The sequence below is a fragment of the Cnephaeus nilssonii genome (assembly GCF_951640355.1).
Source record: "Cnephaeus nilssonii genome assembly, chromosome: 1".
NCBI classification, from domain to species: domain Eukaryota; kingdom Metazoa; phylum Chordata; class Mammalia; order Chiroptera; family Vespertilionidae; genus Cnephaeus; species Cnephaeus nilssonii.
In genome coordinates, this window is record NC_137072.1 from 35,978,779 (window position 1) to 35,999,086 (window position 20,308).

At 38.8% G+C, this 20,308-nt stretch overlaps 1 protein-coding gene across 1 annotated transcript in view; it reads right to left on the reverse strand.

Annotated features, from left to right (window-relative positions):
- USP6NL (USP6 N-terminal like) overlaps window positions 1-20,308 on the reverse strand; it is a 203,581-nt gene that overhangs the window by 181,185 nt on the left and 2,088 nt on the right. Inside the window, exon 2 of the mRNA XM_079768777.1 lies at window positions 1,681-1,767. Coding sequence (XP_079624903.1) covers window positions 1,681-1,684 — 4 coding nt within the window. The 5' untranslated portion in view covers window positions 1,685-1,767. The remainder of the gene's footprint in view (window positions 1-1,680; window positions 1,768-20,308) is intronic.

Consider the following 20,308-nt stretch of genomic DNA (forward strand, 5'->3'; position numbering starts at 1 on the left):
CATACAAGTCCTTCGTTTGATTTCTTATCTACCCCCCCTCTCCCTAACTTTCCCCCTGTAATTTGAAAGTCTATTTGTTGCTTTAATGTCTCTGTAACTATCTTTTTGTTCATCAGTTTATAATGTTCTTTATTATCCATAAATGAGTGAGATCATGTGGTATTTTTCTTTCATTGACTGGCTTATTTCACTTAGTATAATATTCTCCAATTCCGAGATCAATTTTTTTATTTCTCTAAGGGAAAAGAGATCAATGCCCCTGACTAAACAGTCAGGCATTGCATGTTTTAAAAATTCTTGCAGCACACCAGTTGAAAATCACTGCATTAAATAAACATTCTCACAAAACTGCATATGAATAGAGCTGAAATAACAAAAGCAGCTTCTTTCTTAATCTGTATTTGAACTCATCTAGCAACTCTCCTTGTTTATCCAAAGTGCACCACTGTGAAAATGTGCACACTGGAAAGTCTAAAACATCAAAGACTACTTATTGCAATATTATTCTTAGTAGAAAGCACTCCAAGATACCACAATAACAACAGCTTCGTTTTTATTTATCAACTAGAGGCCCGATGCACAAAATTCGGGCAAGGACCTTGGCCCCTGCCGCGGCCGCCTCTGCTGTAGCCCCCTCCCGCTGCGGCTTTGTCCGGAAGGAAGGACGTCCGGAAGGATGTCCGGTCTAATTAGCATATTGTGCTTTTATTATTATGGATTGCCTAATTATTTAAACTGTTGATAACAAAAGGTACTCTGGTCAATATTAAAGTAAATACAGGATGGCGCAAAACTAGGTTTACAGTTGTGAGTATGCAAAACAGAGTTTATTCTTATATTGTTATTTAATTATTGTATTATAATCCATGTGAACTGTAAACCTCATTTTGTCCCATCCTGCATAATCAATATGAATAATATGTAAAGAACTTTAAACTCCCTAATATTATAACAATAAAGAAATGCTCACTCCTTCCCAAAATTTTCATAATCAAAAAAGCTGTCATATATCAGTTATCATAGGGTTATGATAGGGTAAAATCTGAACTCTGTCCTCACTCTCTAAAAGTAAACAGTTAACACAAAATAATAAAATCCAGTTCTCCTATTCAGAAGCAGAAGTGGCTAGAAATGACAAAAAACATTACATATACAACTGAGAAGATAAAATCTACAACAAATTTGGTAAGTCTTTAGAATAGACTTGGTTCCTTGTTCCATCAAAGATGTTGATAAAGAGAACTTCATTATTCTTTTTGTTTGTTTGTTTAATTTTGTACTTGAACATAATATTAACCCATGTTACTCAATAATCAAATTTCACACAATAAAACATCTGCTGATTAAGGTCAACTGCAATTTTCCCTCCTTCATATTTCTAATGAGTCATTTTCCAATAGCTAGTCAATAGAAAATTATAGATAATAGAACCATAAATCAGCCAAGAAGTTAACACAGATTTCCTTACCACATTCAACTTCTTAAAATAAATCAAACAACAAAAAGTATCGCCTTGTTTAAATAGAGACAAGTGCACAGTCTTGGGTAAAACAGATTATCCAATCTCTTGGATGAAGTCACATAATTCCAATTTGTCCAGTAACAATTTTTTTCTCTTTTTAAGTACAACACTGCAAATGCTCCTGAGACCATTGAAATGAAATAAAGAAGGACACTTACTCATGACTGGAAATGTCTCTGTATGTTGCCCCAATCAGATATTAAGCCAAAATCTGCTGTCCAAGGTTTCTCGGAGGAATACATGTCCTAGTCAAAAAATAAAGAGAAATAAGTCATATTTTGTGAGGACATTTAAAATTAAGTTTTCTAAATGGAGATGAAAATAATTTAGTTTAAAACTTTCTATGTCCAAGAAACCAAGATGGCGGCATAGTTAAAAACCTAAACTGCAGCCTCACACAACAATTTCAAAAATACAACTAAAAGACAAAACGGACATCATCCAAAACCACAGGAAAGCTGGCTGACTGGGAATCCTACAACTAGAAGGAAAGAGAAAACCACAAGGAAAATCAGAGGAGCTGTAAAAGCCTGAGTTACAGAGACACGGGCGTGTGCGGGTGGAGACGACAGGGTGGCTGAGTGCCTGGCTGGCGTTCTCTAGCGGGAAGGAGATAAAAGCTCCGGACTGCACTGAGCCCCAGCTCCGACTGCACTGAACCCCAGTTCCAAGCGAGACCCTGGGGTCCCAGGCTCACACTGGGGGAATCTGGACTGTAAGACGGAAACTCAGGGGAGCGGCGAAAGGCAGAGCTCCGGAGGCGCGCACGTGAATGGGCGCAGAGGACCGACTGTTGACTGTGCCGCTGGATTGCCCTAGCGGGAAGGAGACAAAAGCTCCGGACTGCGCTGAACCCCGGTTTCAACTGCACTGAACCCCAGTTCCAGGCAAGAATCTGGGAATTGAGATTCATTGGGGGAGAGACTAGACTGTTTGGCAGCGGGCGAAACTCCAGGGCGCCTTTCTCTCAGAGGTGCTTGCAGCGAGTACCGAGGGACACTGAGACCCAGGAACCTCATAGGGCGGAGCTGACGGGAAGCCAAGGCTGTAGGCTCCACCCTGAAATTCCGCCCCATCCAAGCTGAGCAGAGGCTTTTACAATTTGGCAAGTCTAGTTGAATAAGTCTGTCTCCCAGCGTAGACACAGCTGATCCTCACAGCCAATTGGCCTGGAGGTCAACTCCTCCCACTGATACCAACAACAATCAAGACTTAACTACAACAAGGCTGTACACACAAAGGGGTGTACCAAGAATGTCCACCTCAGGTAACTAGGGAGGCTGAGCCACTGGCCCATATAGGACAACTAGCACACAAAGCTACCCTACCAACTCAGGGAAGCAGCGAAAATGGGGAGACAAAGAAACAGATCAAAAACCAAAGAAATGGAGGAAAACAAATAACTGGAGATAGAGTTCAAAACCACGGTTATAAGGTTTTTCAAGAATTTCCTAGAAAAGGCCGATAAATTTAGCGAGATCCTCGAGGATATGAGAGAGACCCTCGAGGATATGGAAAAGGACCAACTAGAAATTAAACATACACTGACTGAAATAAAAAATATTATACAGACACCCAACAGCAAACTAGAGGAACGCAAGAATCAAGTCAAAGATTTGAAATACAAAGAAGCAAAAATCACTCAAATGAAAAAGCTAAAAGAAAAAAGAATCCAAAAATTTGAAGATAGTGTAAGAAGCCTCTGGGACAACTTCAAGCGTACCAACATCAGAATTATGGGGGTGCCAGAAGAAGAGAGAGAGATACTGAAAACCTATTTGAAGAAATAATGACTGAAAACTTCCCCCACCTGGTGAAAGAAATAGACTTACAAGTCCAGGAAGCGCACAGAACCCCAAACAAAAGGAATCCAAAGAGGACCACACCAAGACACATCATAATTAAAATGCCAAGAGCAAAAGACAAAGAGAGAATATTAAAAGCAGCAAGAGAAAAGCAGTTAATTACCTACAAGGGAGCACCCATACAATTGTCAGCTGATTTCTCAACAGAAACTATGCAGGCCAGATGGGAGTGGCAAGAAATAGTCAAAAGTGATGAATAGCAAGAACCTACAACCAAGGGTACTCTACCCAGCCAAGCTGACATTCAGAATTGAAGGTCAGCTAAAGAGCTTCATAGATAAGAAAAAGCTAAAGGAGTTCATCAACACCAAACCAGTATTATATGAAATTCTGAAAGGTATTCTCTAAGAAGAGAAGAAGAAAAAGGTAAAGATAAAAATTATGAACAACAAATACATATCTATCAACAAGTGAAATCTAAAAATCAAGTGAATTAAAAATCTGAGGTACAGAATAAACTGGTGAATATAATAGAATCAGGGGCATAGAAAGGGAGTGGACTGACAACTCTCAGGGGTAAAGGGGTGTGGAGGGTGCAGGAAGAGACTGGACAAAAATCGTACCCCTATGGATGAGGACAGTGGGGGGGAGGTAAGGGAAGAGGGTGGGATGGGAACCAGGTGGAGGGGAGCTATGGGGGGAAAAAGAGGAACAACTGTAATAATCTGAACAATAAAGATTTATTAAATTAAAAAAATAATAAATAAATAAAATTTTCTATGTCCAAAAGAACCTCTTGGTGTCATCTATAATAATAAAAGCATAACATGCAAATTGACCGAATGACCAAACAGCAGAACATTGGGACAACCTTCCGGACAACCATGCTATGACAACCACTGGCACTATGCCAGCCAAGGTGAGTGCAATGCAATTGGTTGGGGGCCCAGCCATCACCCCATGATCGCCCTGCAGTGGGAGGACCAGGCCACCAGCCAGCAGGGTTATCGATCAATCGGGGGGGCTCCACAATTGCCCCAAAGAGGGAGGCCCAGGCCACTGATCAGCATTCTGAGGCGAATGGGCGGGGCCTCCCTCTGAGGGGGCGATCCATGGCGGAACCCGGCCAAGTGGGCAGGACCTACCTTTTTGGGACAATTGATGGCGGAGCCCTGTGATCAATCACCCCAAAAAGGGAGGCCCTGGCTACCTAGCGGCGGCACTGCGGCAGGTGGACAGGGCCTCCCTCTGTGGGGGCAATTGATTGTGGGGCTCCCGGACTGTGAGAGTCTAAATATAACAAAACTAGAGGCACGGTGCACAAAATTGGTGCACAGAAGGGTGTTCCCTCAGCCCAGCCTGCACCCACTCCAATCGGGGACCCCACGGGGGATGTCCAACCACCGGTTTAGGCCCGATCCCACCGGCGGCCAGACACCCCTTTCACAATCTGGGACCACTGGCTCCTAACCACTCACCTGCCTGCCTGCCTGATTGCCCCTAACCCCTCTGGCCTGCCTGCCTGATTGCCCCTAACTGCCTCTGCCTACCTGCCTGATCGCCCCTAACTGCCTCTGCCTGCCTGCCTGATCGCCCCTAACTGCCCTCCCCTGCCAGCCTGATCAAGCCCTCAACTGCTCTCCCCTGCCAGCCTGATCTCACCCCCAAGTGCCCTCCCCTGCCAGCCTGGTTACCCCCAACTGCCCTCCCCTGCTGGCCTGATCTCGCCCCTAACTGCTCTCCCCTGCTGGTTGATCTCACCCCCAACTGCCCTCTTCTGCCAGCCAATTTGGTTCTGATTGGTCAGTTTCTACAGTCAGCATCAAAAGCTCCTCCTCCTAGGCAGCCATTGGCTCCTCAGTTGACCCAGATTTGGTTCTGATTGGTCAGTTTCTATGCCATTCAGTGTCTCTGGACCTATCAACGGGGCCTGATCAGAAAAGCGGGGCTTATCAGCAGCCCTGGTGGAGGTCTGGAGAGAAATGGAGGCGTGGCTGTTGGCAGGCCAGGAGAGAAAGAGAGGCAAGTTCTGATCAATGGCTGTCACAGAGGCTATGGATCAGACCCTGCCTCTCTCTCTGCAGGCCTCTCTCCGGGCCTGATCCGCAGCCCCCTAGGCAGTCAGTGCTGGGTCGGAGCGCCGGCAGTAGCCCCAATCAGTGCTGGATCGCCACAGCAACTCAGCATTGACTTCCGGTCTGGTCAAGCCTTTGGTCGTTAACGACCCTGGTTCTTTATTATATAGATGCCAATCGATCTTTAGAACATCATGATCCCATTCTATTTTTCTTTTTCTATAAGAAGTTACCTCAAATGTAAATAAAATGTATAATTACCATACAGAAATTCAGTAAGGTGTCTTTTGTCTTAATATTAAACAAGCACTCCAGCTAGGGTAAATATAGCACATCACACCTGCTAAATTTACTGTGATTACATACAAATTATTTATATACATGACCAAATAAAGATTATCAAAGTTATTGCTATAGATTTTCTCTAAAAATGGGCATTTTCCTCACTATAAAAGTAATATGGCTTCACTGATTTTAAAAAATTGGAAACAATACCAAAGTAAAAAAAAATTATATCACAACACCATATTACTATATTTACCCAATCATTTGGGGTATATTTCTTTTCAAGGCATTTTTTGTAACTATTTCTTAAATATAATTTACAAACATTACATACAAAATTTTGTATTTTATTCTTTTCACTTGAGTATAACATAAAGCATCACCCTGTATTAGTATAAATATATTTAACCCTTTGCTAAAATTTACATTATAAATTTCCTTTCTGCCTAGCCAGTGTTGCTCAGTCAGTGGTTGAGCATTGACCTATGAACCAGGAGGTCATAGTTCAGGGGACATGCCTGGGTTTTGGGTCGATCCCCAGCAGGAGGTGTGCGAGAGGCGGCCAATCAATGTTTCTATTTCTCTCTCCCTCTCCCTTCCTCTCTGAAATCAATAAAAAAATATATTTTTCACAAATTTCCTTTCTTGATTAATGTATTTTTAAATGAGGCATAAACTAATATTAATGCTATATTAAAATATACCAATGGATGCATAAATACCTCACCAAATCTAATATATGAAATTCCACAGATAAGATCAGATTAGATACAAAATGTACTAGTATACTTGTGCTACCTAATATGTAGCTTCCTTCAATCACAAGAAATGACGGTTACTTTATTTGCTAAATCAATTAAGAAAATAGCATAATACTAAGGACCTCTGTTTCTGAAACAGATTAAAGTTAGGATAACATTCTTTGAAGGAATAATGCTTACTCCATATATACACTTTACTCATGTATGTAATATATATGGGAAGTATAAATTTACAAACTGACCATTCTATATGAACAGTATGGCTCCTATACTGTAATTAACAGTGGCATACAATCCTAGTGCTGTCATGTAATCACCTGACCCCTATCCCATATGCTTTCTTCTTTATCTATACAGGAGATACTATTAAATGATTTTCATTTCCAGGTAATCCAATTACCACAAAGGAAATGAGAAGTTATATGGAAAATCCAAAACTTATCATCTACATGTTAGTTTTAGAATACATGATGGAAGTTACTCACTATCAATACTCTTTATGAATGGTATTTCACTGAGTCTATTAGAGTTGTTTGCCCTCCCAGGAACTATGAGGTTGACATGCTGAATGATGACGTGGGAAGGCAATCCCTTGTTACAAATACACAAAGTAAATGAAATGTTCACAGACGACCCAGGAGTTTGTTTGCTTACACTTGTACAGTCTAATCTCTTTGACCAGAGACTTTTCTTTTTATTCATGTTTGGATCAGATTTTTTAATCTTAAACTTAAAATACCAAAATGGTAACATCAAAGCACTTTGTACTAAGCAGTGTGCCCCTTCTTTCAATAATCATAAGTTGCCAAATAAATAATTATTCCAGGATTGAAGTTCCTAAGATATCAAGAGTTTTTTTCAGCTCTGGCCAGTGTAGGTCAGTTGTTGGTTTGGCATCTCTATGTTTTTATTAATATTTTCATCTTTTAATATACTTAAATTCTTTGTAGAATAAGAAGGAAGACAAAATATTTATTTCTCATAATTTTTAACTTCCTAATCAGTTTCTACTTCAGAAACTTTTAGCATTCTACTATGAACTTTTCCACTTTTATCATTCAAGATAAGAACATTTCCAACTAAAACTAAAGCTATCAGAAATATCTGTTTCCAAGATTTTAGTGCCCAAATGGTTTGTACACCCTCTTATTAGATGGCACCTAAAAATGCTTGATAAAATATAAGAGTTAACCTTTTAAATGCACAGCAAAGCTCACAAGGAACTCAAAGACAAAAGTAAAATAAATAAATAGGAGCACAGAGAGTGTATGCAATGATGCCAGCAACTGCCCTTAGAGACATTCAACAATCTCTCATAACCAAGCTGCACTGTCCAATACTGTAGCCACTAGCCACATGTAGCCATTTAATTTTAAATTAATTAGTTAGGTAACATTTTAAGTTCCTAAATTAATATTAATGCTATATTTAAATATACCAATAAATTAATATTAATGCTATATAGTTTCTTTCTCAAACTAGCAACATTCCAAATATGGATATAGCTACTATATTAGCACAGATATATAGTATTTCCAGTTACAGAAAATTCTACTGGACAATGCTGAAGGGCTTTCAGAATTAACAGTTTGCATAGGATAAAGCCAAACCTTTATGCTATATAATATGGGAAGTCAGACTACAGATAAGCAAATTAAGCCTGGCACCTGAAGGACTAGATCTTCAATAAAAGTAATAAACAATGAAAAAAAATAAATACCCCAAAGGGATATATAAGGAAAATTCTGCCAAGTATAGGTTTATTTGTGTTTGGGGAGGGGAAAGAGAGTATTCCCTGGAAATCTATAACCAAACCAACCTTCACACAGGCTTCAAGTTCAAATTCAAATTACTTGTACATTGAGAAAATCTTAAGCCTAGAAATTAAGTGGCCCTGGGTTGACAGTGTCCTCAATTGCAAATTCCCACTGGGAGAAAGTAGTATTAACTCAGGTCTCATAAGCATTTCCACAGATGAAGGTATAATAAAAATGAGCTCAAAATGTAAAACTATGCACAATAAGCAAAATTCAACAGAAATAAGTAGACTACTCAAAAAAACTTTTTTAAAAAGAACAGCAATGCTGTCCTGACCTGTTTGGCTCAGTGAACAGAGCATCGGCCTGCGGACTGAAGGGTCCCAGGTTCGATTCTGGTCAAGGGCATGTACCTTGGTCGGGGGCATATCCCCAGTAGGGGGTGTGCAGGAGGCAGCTGATCAATGTTTCTCTCTCATCAATGTTTCTAACTCTCTATCCCTTCCCCTTCCTCTCTGTAAAAAATCAATAAAATGTATTTAAAAAAGAACAGCTTCCAAATATAATATAAAATGGAAACTATGAATAAAAAAGAAAACAGATTTGAAGAATCAAATGAAAATAGAAACTGCCAAACCTGTCAGCTAGAATTAAATGCTCATAGTGGTACACCACTGAAATTTAGCAGTTGTTTGTTACACAGCAAAAGATGGCTAATGCAGAGGATAAATATGTTCATTTTAAATGCAAATAAATTTGTGAGTTTTAATTTTACTAAAATATTTTACTCACTAAATTTGTGAATATATACATACACACACATAATACCATTTATATAAAGTTCCAAAATACGTAAAATTAGCAATATGTTCTTTAGGGACATATGCCTATCTATAATAATAGAAGTGTAATATGCTAATTAGACTGGACAGCCGAACAACCTTCCGGATGTCCTTCCAGATGACCTTCCAGATGAAGCCACGACTGCGAGGGCCGAGGCAAGCCGCCACGGCTGCGAGGGCCAAGCCCCTTGCACGAATTTCGTGCATCAGGCCTCTAGTCTATAATAATAAAGGCATAATATGCTAATTAGACCGGACATCCTTCCAGACGACCTTCAGGACGAAGCTGGGCTGCGAGGGAAGCCCGGGTCCCGGGTGCCTGCCGGCAGCCAGAAGGAAGCCTGGGTCCCGAGTCCCAGGTGCTGGTGGCCAGAGGGAAGCCCAGGTCCCGGATGCCAGAGGGAAGCTGGTGCCAGCAGCAGGGGGAAGGAAGGCCTACTCTTGCACGAATTTTGTGCATCAGGTCTCTAGCATAATTATAACTATGAAGAAAAGCAAGAGTTGACACTGATGGTTTCCTCAGGAAAATAAAATGAAGTAGTTTGGAGATGTGATCCAAGAGGTACTGGTAATATCACTTAAGCTGAAGGAGGGGATAGTATAGACATCGGTATATTAGACTGTGTAATACATATTACATATGGTTTTTTGTATAAATGTAATATTTTAATATAAAAAAGTGAAAATTTTCCAATAAAATTCAGAAACAAAATGATTATAAATAAAAGTAACCTATTATATGTAAATGTCATAAAGGAGGTAAATGCACTTATAATCTTTAGTCCATAATTAAGAGGAAGAAACAGTTGTGGTGACTCATTTACTCTTTAAAAGTTAAAGACAAATACAAGTGACAGCTAGTTCCACTACAAATTGCAAGATGGCTTTTCTGTGAAAGACTGATGATTACCCATTATCCACATGTAAAACCAGCTGGCCTACCCAAAGAGTTGTCCCATTTGTGATGTCTGATCTCAGCTGTCTGATCATTGAAGCTTCTGATCTCACCTTTGCCGTTGTGTAATCCAAATTCATTTTCTAGTAGAAAATCCTAGATCCTGTTTTGCTAAATTGCTATTTGTTGAACTGCCATTCCAAGAGAAAGCTTAAGAAAATTCCCTTCATTGAAGCATTATTTGTAATAGCAAAAAAATTATAAATAATCTAAATGTCCAATAATAAAGGATTGACTAAATGAATGTTGTTAATTTACACGCAATGAACTATCATGCACTATTTTAAAATGTCTCAAAGAAATCTGACAATGAATGAATGCTCTGCAATGTACATTGTGCAACTTTCTCATAACCAGCAAGATGTAATAAAAATTATGCCTCAACCAATTTAAATTTATTTACAAAAGGCTTATAAACCAATACTTAACTGATTAATGTTCAGTTTTTAAACTTAAAAGACAGATAATATACAAATTTACTATTCATTCCACAAATATTTGCTGAGCAGCTATTATGAGTCAGGCAGTGCTCTAGGCTCTGAAGAAACAGCCATGAACAAAATAAGGAACCTGCTCCCATGGAACTTACATGATAGTGATTTCAGTAGCTTTCTTTCTTAATTCAGATGCACAGTTTAGTAGTTCAAATATATTATGTCAGGGCAGAGTCCCAGGTAATATATTCGCATTCCAGATAAAGAAATAACTTTAGTTAATATTAAGGTCTTTAGTTAATATTGACATAGAAGGTCTCACCACAGTACTTTCACAATTCTTGGGCTTTCTATTAAAAAAATGCTTTTTTCTGCAATTTATACGCCCTGAAACATAACGCTATAAATTCCCACAATTTTAAGTATTTTCCCAGCTCAAGAGAAGTAAAGCAAATCTATTATTGCTAGAGTAAAAGGAGGTTTGTTTATCCTGTTCACTAAATCAACAAAGTACTTCCAGCTAAAATCAGAGAATGAGATGGGCAAAATGAGAAATCTTTTGGTTTCCTCAGTTTGTTTACACATGTATGTTAATGAAGCATCAGATAAGAATGAGGTCTAATTTCCCCATCTACAGGTGGAATTTAAGTTAGGTTTCCAAAAGGACTTATCAAATTCTAGTAGATTTAGGCTGGTCAACATGTCAACTTCTAAGTAGTTAGGAAAACAAATGTCCCATCTAAGGCCTCCTTACTTATCTGTTACAGAGGCAGGATCTTTCAAAAGTGGCTTAGAATTTGTTTACATGTTACATTTGCCTAATTATCTTGATATATCCTATCAGAACTGTACATAATGCCTGAGCTTCACAGATAAAAGCTAAAATGAAAGATACAATATCTCTTTCAGGAGCTGGCATCCTTTTAAAAGTGAGTTGAAAATTACAGACTGCCAACTACAATAGTATGCACTATACCAGACACCGTGAGAAATATAAAGAAAAGTAGACCTGATTCTATTTTCAAGAAATTTATCTCTAGCTGGATTCTTAACATAAGACTGCATCCATCCATTCATTCAGAAAATACTAATTGAGCCATACAATAATGGAAAAACTTCTCCAGGGGCTTCAGATACAACAATCAAGAGAAACCTGTATGGTGATTACCAGAGGAAAAAGAGGGTGCTGGGAGGTAGGAGAGGGTAAAGGGAGGACACATGATGATGAAAGAAAACTTGACCTGGGGTGGTGATCACAGAATACAATATACAGATGATGTATTATAGAATTATACCTGAAACCCATATACTTTTATTAACCAACTAGAGGCCCGGTGCACGAAATTTATGCACGGAGGTGTGTGTCCCTAACCCCAGCCTGCACCCTCTCCAATCTGGGACCCCTCGAGGGATCGGGCCTAAACGGGCAGTCTGACATCCCTCTCATAATCCAGGACTGCTGGCTCCCAACTGCTCGCCTGCCTGCCTTCCTGATTGCCCCTAACCACTTCTGCCTGCCAGCCTGATCCACCCTATCCCAGTGATGGGCAACCTTTTGAGCTTGGTGTGTCAAACTTCGCCAAAAAACTGAGCATAACTCGGGTAGTGTGTCACTTTGAGGAAAAAACATTATTTTGCAAATGTTTCATCCTCAGGTGCAGCAAATGTTTCATCCTCAGCATGCGGCCGCCTCAGCGGCCGCGTGTCATCAGAAATGGCTACGTGTGTCATCAGAAATGGCTACGTGTGTCAGTGCTGACACAAGTGTCATAGGTTCGCCATCACTGCCCTAACCACTCCCCTGCCAACCTGATTGATGCCTAACTGCTCCCCTGCCAGCCTGATTGCCCCTAACTGCCCTCCCCTGACGGCCTGGTCAACCCTAACTGCCCTCCCCTGCAGGCTTGATCACCCAAAACTGCCTTCCCTTGCAGGCCTGGTCCCTCCCAACTGCCCTCCCCTGCTGGCCATTTTGTGGCAGCCATCTTGTGTCCACATGGGGGCAGACATCTTTGACCACATGGGGGCAGCCATCTTGTGCATTGGATTGATGGTCAATTTGCATATTACTCTTTTATTAGATAGGCTAGAGGCCTGGTGCATGGGTGGGGGCCAGCTGGTTTGCCCTGAAGGGTGTCCCAGATCAGGGGGGGTTCCCTTGGGGCATGGGGCAGCCTGGGCGAGGGGCCTGTGGTGGTTTGCAGGCCAGCCACGCCCCCCGGCGATCCAAGCAGAGGCCCTGGTATCTGGGATTTATTTATCTTCTATAATTGAAACTTTGTAGCCTTGAGTGGAGGCCTGGACCCGCCAGGGTGTGCAGGAAGCTTGGCTTCCTCCATTACCGGGAAAACCCAAGCCTCCTGCTCGCTTTGAGGCCACAGCCATCTTGGTTGGGTTAATTTGCATACTCGCTCCTGATTGGCTGGTGGGCGTGGTTTGTGGGTGTAGCGGAGGTATGGTCAATTTGCATATTACTCTTTTATTAGATAGGATAAAATTAGAGAGAGAGAGAGACAGACACCTGGTTCCAGCCATCCTGAGCTAACAGAATACATACAGGCCAAAGTACCAAGGGAAACCTGAGTGAGATGGGAGTTAAGGGCTTCAGCTCATGCAAAGGCCAAAAATACACATACATACAGTTGAAGAGAGGAAGATGTCAATAAACTTGAAATTTGGCAAGTTGATGACAGACCTTGTAAAAAAAAATTAAATCACTCAATATATAGGAAGTCCCAGATACATATGGACCAGCTCTGCCATTAACCAGCTCTAGAAATTCAGATCAAGTCACACCACTTCTCTGACCCTGTTTCTTTATCTGTAAAATTACAATTAAAATTTCCAACCTGTCTACCACTCAAAATTATCATGGGTTATGCATAAAAAATGCTTTGGTAAACTAAATATCTTATATATTTGACATGTATTAGTACTGATCCATTTTTGGTCTTATTGTATAAAATAAAGGAGTTGAAATACAATTGTAAGTTCTTGTTCTAGCACTGAAAGATTTATGACCTAAAAACTTATTTTAATTCCCTGGGTAACTAAGAAAGATTCTAGCTTCCTTAGCATTATAAACAGGATCAGTTTATCAACCAGATATGAACTAAAACAAACTAATCTAAAATGTTGAGTTTTTTTTAAATGGGCCAGACTTAAGTGACACTTAGAAGAGAGAGTCAAAATGACTATTAACAGTGAAATAATCAAAGGTAACCCTAAGTGTGAGGGGAGAACCTCGATGGCATTCTGTTGGCAATCCTCAGTGACAGCAAATCATTAACTTTGGAGGAAAACTTTTTTGTAATAGAAAAATATTTCCCAAGCAAATCTGAGGAAGGAGCTTAGAATCCAAAGTGGTATTCAAAAGTTGGGTCAAAACAAAGTAAGATATAACTGATGAAGAATGGGGCTCAAGCACCCCAAAAAGCAATTTCTTAAAAATTCTCTTAAGCAATTAATGTAGATAGTCGGCTAATGGTAACTACTCTTAGCGGTAATTTGAATACATATTCTAAAATATTACTTTTTTCTGTCTATTACTTCACAATCAGACTTCTACCTAGTCTTCATGTCCTAATAAGTAAGCATCTAACTGAGAAAGTAAAACACAAACACATGAAAAATTGCATAAAAGACAAAATAAGGGATGTGCATTTCCAACAAAGATAGACCAGGTATTACAGATCAACCTTCTTGCTTGAATAGAAAGCTAGACCAAAAAAAATATATACGTTAAGTATATTTTTAAATTACTAAAAATATCAGAAGGTATAAATTGGTACAACCACTTTGGAAAACTGTTTGCTAGTAACTATATTTATATTTATATATTTATTCACATTTTCCTATTATTCAATAATTCCATTCCTAGGAATATATCCAAAAGAAGGGAGTACATATGTTCAACAAAATATATATATATATATATATATATATATATATATATATATATATATATATATATATATAAATGTTCTTAGCAACTTTATTATAATAGCCAAAAACTGGAAACAATTACATGTCTATTAAGAGTAGAATGGACAAATAAACTGTGACATAGTCATGTATTAGGCTACCTCTAAGGCAGAGTGTATTTTCCATCAATGGTCACTGCATTATTTCTGGTCTCACATGCTGTTCCAGAATTATGTCTCTCCCCAACAGGAGGCAGAATCCATTTTTTTATCTCTTTAAACCTGGGTAAACTCATAACTGCCTCAAAGAATAGACTGAAGTGGAAATAATACTGAATAAGCTGCATATAAGATGTCAAGGCCAAGTCATAGAAGCCAAAATAGCATCTGTCTGGCTCACTGGCTCTTCACTCCCCTTCTCACCACATGTGGGTTGGACACTTGCCCTTGGAACCTAGCCACCACGTAGTGAGCATGCTCAGGCCACATTTAGGTGTTCGGTCATCAACCACCAGACATGTGAGCAAACCTTCAAACAATACTAGGCTCAGCCTTCAAGCAGCCCTACTTGAAAGCTAATGAAGCAGAGGTGAATACTGCCCAATCTGCAGGTTTATAAGAGGGTAAAAATGTTTTCATCATTGAAGTCATTGAGGTGTGAGACAATTTTTTTGGTGCCACAGTGCCCAGAACAAGTTCAGGGCAATAAAAAAGAAACACCACTGCTACATGCAACAACATAGCTGAATCTCACTGATACAATACAATGTTGAATGAAAGAAGCCAGACATAAGATACTACATACTATATGATACCATTCTGATAAAAACTAGTCTATGGTGACAGAAAATTGAGTAATTGTTACCTGAGGTAGGAGAGGAAGGTAGTATAATTGGGAAGGAGTATGACAGCGCCTCCTGGGGTGGCAAAAATGTCCGATATATTGAAGTGGGTATGATTATATACACTTAATTACATTTAAAAAAATTCTTTAAGGTATACATTTAAGATTAGTACACATTTCTATATGTATAATATACCTTCATTTAAAAAAGGGAGAGAAGGGGGACACAAAGACCTAACAATATAATAAGGAATTACCAACTAAAGAGATAACAGGAATCCAGAATGCAGAGCACAGCATTTTACTCCTGGAATTGTTTGCCTAATCAAAACAGGTGCCTGAGAAGCTAAAATGCACTTAAGCAGACTTACAGGCTAAGAAGACAAAATATCAGAGTACAAGATCCACCAAAGGAACTACCCCCTGCTTTAAAATGAGACCTTAAAAAGCCGAATCCCAGAAGAGTGGACAGCCCATAAGAAAACTAAACTAACTCCTTGTACAGACTCTCCCAAAAAAAATCTTTTTGGATAAAGGTGATCCTAAGTGTCTGGCAAAATTCTTATTAAATCTATAATTACTTAGAAATACTTTTTCAAATACAATAAACAGTACATAACCATAGGTAAGCAGGCACATAAGGAGATTAGCTCCTTGCAAAATAACAGACCACAAAACAAACAAACAAAAAACCTATAGAATTCTGGGCTAGAGGTGCCATGCTTACTCTGTCCAAAGAGATATGTGCAAAGCTTGAAATTTTTTAAAAATATATTTTTTATTGATTTCATAGAAAGGAGAGGGAGAGAGACAGAAGCATCAATGATGAGAGAGAATCATCGATGGGCTGCCTCCTGCATGCCCCACAGTGAGGATCAAGCCTGCAACCTAGATAAGTACCCTGATGGGGAATCAAACCGTGACCTCCTGTTTCATAGGTTGATGCTCAACCACTGAGCCATGCAGGCAGGCAGAGCTTGAAATTTTTGACAGGAAATTAGAAACTATTAAAGTGGTATAGCAGATTTTTAAAACATCAAATTGAAATTTAGGGTGAAAAATACAATAACCAAAATTAAGAACCCAGACAATACATGTAAGAACAGATTAGACAAGATGAGGATGAATTTAGTAAACTGGAAGATAGGCCAGGATAAAATATCCACAACAAAAAAGAAACAAAAGAATGGAAAATATAGAAGACAAGTGAAATACATAGAGGATTCAGTGAGATCCAACACTGAATATAATTGACACCCTAGAAGGATAGATCTGGGGAAGAAGCAATATTTTAAGAGATGATGATTGAGAACTATAAAAAACTGGTGAAATACATCAAGTCACAGCATCAAAAGGTATTTTTATCCCAAGAGAGAAAAGAAAATAGAGAAAATCATCTGAAATCAGAAGATAAAAAGAAAATCCTTAAAACAGTCTGACAAAGAAACAAATTATAAACACGAAAGTAATAAATTGCAGCTGACTTCTCAATAGAACTAAAGTCAAACACTTTAGAATAATCTCTTCTCCAAAAATAACACATAAGTATACGTATTTATATATCTCCAATCTAGAATTTTATACCTAGCTAAATGTATCTTTCAAGAATGTAGGTGAAATAAAAACATCCTCAGACAAACAAAAAGTTTGAAAATTTGTCAATACTAATCCTCTTTAAAGAAAATACTAAAAGCACTCTTCAGGCAGAAGAAAAACTATTCCAAATGAAAGGCCAGTAATGAAAAAAGGAATTTAAAAAAATACAGTAAGTCTAATTGAATAATAACAGCATAAAACAATAGAAAAACTTATTTGGGGGTTAAGTATACATATATGTATGTATGCATATCTATATAATAAAAGCCCAAGCAACCATTACGGCGGAACGACCAGAATAACCAGTTGCTATGATGCGCACTGACCACCAGGGAGCAGACGCTCAACACAGGAGCTGCCCCCTGGTGGTCAGTGCGCTCCCACAGGGAGAGCACGGCTCAGTCAGAAGCCGGGCTCATGGCTGGCGAGCGCAGCAGCAGTGGCAGGAGCCTCTCCCACCTCTGCGGCAGCGCTAAGGAGCAGTGAGCCAAGCAGTAAGGAGCAGTGAGCAGGTGGGCGGTAAGGAGTGAAGGATCCCGGACTGTGAGAGGGATGTAGGCCCAGGGGTCCTGGACTGCGAGAGGGCACATGCCGGGCTGAAGGCCAAGCCCCCCCCCACCACCAGTGCACAAATTTCGTGCACCGGGCCTCTAGTATACATATATGCACTTAAAAACATGGTAACAACGAAATAGGTAATGAAAGGAAATTGGCTTTAATGTTTTTATCTGCATTAAGGAATGCATTATCTGAAAAAAGGGTGAAAGTTTCTATTGATATTGCACTGTGATAATTCAAGAATACATATTAGAATTTCTTAGACAAACACTGAAAGAACAGTAATACACACACACACACACACACACACACACATATATATATATGTATATATATATATATATATATATATATGTATATATATATAATCCCAAGCTAATAAAAAATGAGGAAGTGAAATAATTATTTTTTAAAAATCAACCCAAAACAAAACTATAACGAGAAAAAAAGAACATGGAACAGGTTGAGACAAATAGATTTTTTAAAATATTTTTTTATTGATTTCAGAGAAGAAGGAAGATGAAGAGACAGAAACAACAATGAGAGAGAATAACTGATCAGCTGCCTCCTGCACGCCCTGCACTGGGGATCGAGCCTGAAACCCAGGCATGTGCCCTAACCAGGAATCAAACCGTGACCTCCTAGTTTATAGGTCGATGCTCAACCACTGAACCACAATGGCTGGGCAGATTATTTTTAATTTTAAACATTAATGTCAGTAGTCATTGTATGCCACTTCATTAATTTTTATAACAAGCATTGGCAAAATACACAGAAATATCTAGCCCACACACAAATACCTAACCTTAATTTCAACCTCCCCATCTATTTGATTTTTTTACATTGTGACTAACTTTTCAAAACCTTCTTTTCTTATGTTACCACAGATAGGCAATTGAACATTAAAATGTCCAAAAAAGAAACAGGAAAAAAAAGCCCGAAGAACTAACTGGCTTATAAATATTGCATTAATTCCATAATAAAATATTAATTTGCCTTTACTGATCTATATAACATTGCTAACTAAAATTCACACATAAAGAAGTTTAAAATTGATATCCTTTCACTTATTTCATGAAAAACATTACTCTAATATTTTTAATTCACTTGATAATTCAGTGAAAGGAAAATTCCAGGATAAAATTGTACCTTTTTCTACATTCATCAATGTTAGCAAGACACAGGTGCAACTTGTACATCTACCAGAGAATAATTAATGTCTTTAGAACCAAAAACACTTAAGCAAGCAAGACATGAAACTCCAGTCATTCCTGATCTTCCTAGAAGCAAATTAAAGTCCTGCCATTTACTAATTTTATTTTTTTTAGGGTAGATTGGTATTATTATTTTGTGAATAGATATTCTAAATAAGGTAGTCTAAGCTCTTCTAAGGGAAAATGACATCAAGGTTAAATCAAAATATGATACTGACATCAGTATATAATACACTGATATCAGATGATAGTATCTCTGTAAGGATATTAAAGAATCTTTTATTTAACATCTAATTCCAGTTTTAGAGATATAAAAACTAACAAGTAGCGGTGCCAGAGTTGACAGTAGACACCAAAGTGTGCAGAGTGTCATTTCCAGGTCTAGCGCAGTTAGAGTCCACTAGATTGACGGCCTTCCTGTAATTGCTATGGAACAAGAAGATAAGAGTATGGTGCCAAGAGCCTTCTCTATACGACTAACAGTGGTTGCTTCCGTACCCTGTAAGGCACTAACTAATAAACACACATTCTTATCTAACCTTCTCAACAGTCTCTTCAAGGAGTGTGTACATGCCCTTCTCTCATCCTCAAAGGGTCCACCCACCCATTTCCCCTTTTCAACTAGCATATCCTCCTCATCCTTCAAGTCTTACAAGTCACTTCCTCAGGATAGCTTGTCCTGACACCTCCAAATCAAGTTAGGTTCCCTACTTACATGTTTCAAAACTCCCTACACTTTACTTCTAAATTTCAAAAGACTTCTGCACACTCTTGCTAAAAACAAGGTACCTAACTCAAGGTTTTGGGGTACATTAAAGGCACTCAAGAAATATCTGTTCAATAAACAAACTTAAATTTATGTTCCCCAATTTTACCAAAAAAAAAAACCCACAAATTTGAAATGTAAATTAATTGCATGAAGCGAAATAGCCTGGAAATGGCACAGACCAGTTGAGAAACCAAGTGTTTACGACTCTAATTCCCATGCTCTATTCCCACATACTATAATGAAGTGTGCTAGAAGGCAGAATTCTTTCAGATTAATATTATCTTTGCATTGACTTCCACTGTAAAAATTGAGACAGTTTTTAAAAGGGAAAAAATATCTCTAAACATAAGTAAGTCACATCTTAGAAGGCAATATGCCTTCCAAAAATCACACTGAAGGGACAAATTATAACTTTCAGGTAATAAACAATCCGAGTATTGTTTATAACAATATCACTGCACTAAAACAAAACAACAATGGTTAAAGTAAAATTGCAAACATAAACCACAAAATGTTAATCTCTTGTCTTTTTCTCTCTACCTGAAGCAGAAAGTACTGTTGCTAAATCTTTTGCCAGCTTCAAACTGTCTTTTCATCCCTAGCACTTTGTAAGCAAAATAATTTTGTTTTTAATCTGCCACTAGCTTGAATTTACTGGCCTCTTTTTCACCCATTTCCACTGGCTACAAAATGTAACAGTAACTTGACATAGATAAGCACATGTTGGCAAAGACTGGCCAGTGCAACCTCTCCTTGGCACTGGAGGCCCAGCCCAGTCTGGATCCACATGCCAGGAAGTTGCCTTGGTTCCCTATGATGCTAAAGGCGGACCAGTCCATTAACAGATGGTGCCAAAGCTGTCACTTCCACTTACTGACTTGTTTAACCAATGGCAGTTGTCCTTACCGGGAGCTATTTCATGTCAAAACACTGTTCAAACTGGTAATGGGATATCCTTACCAAAAACA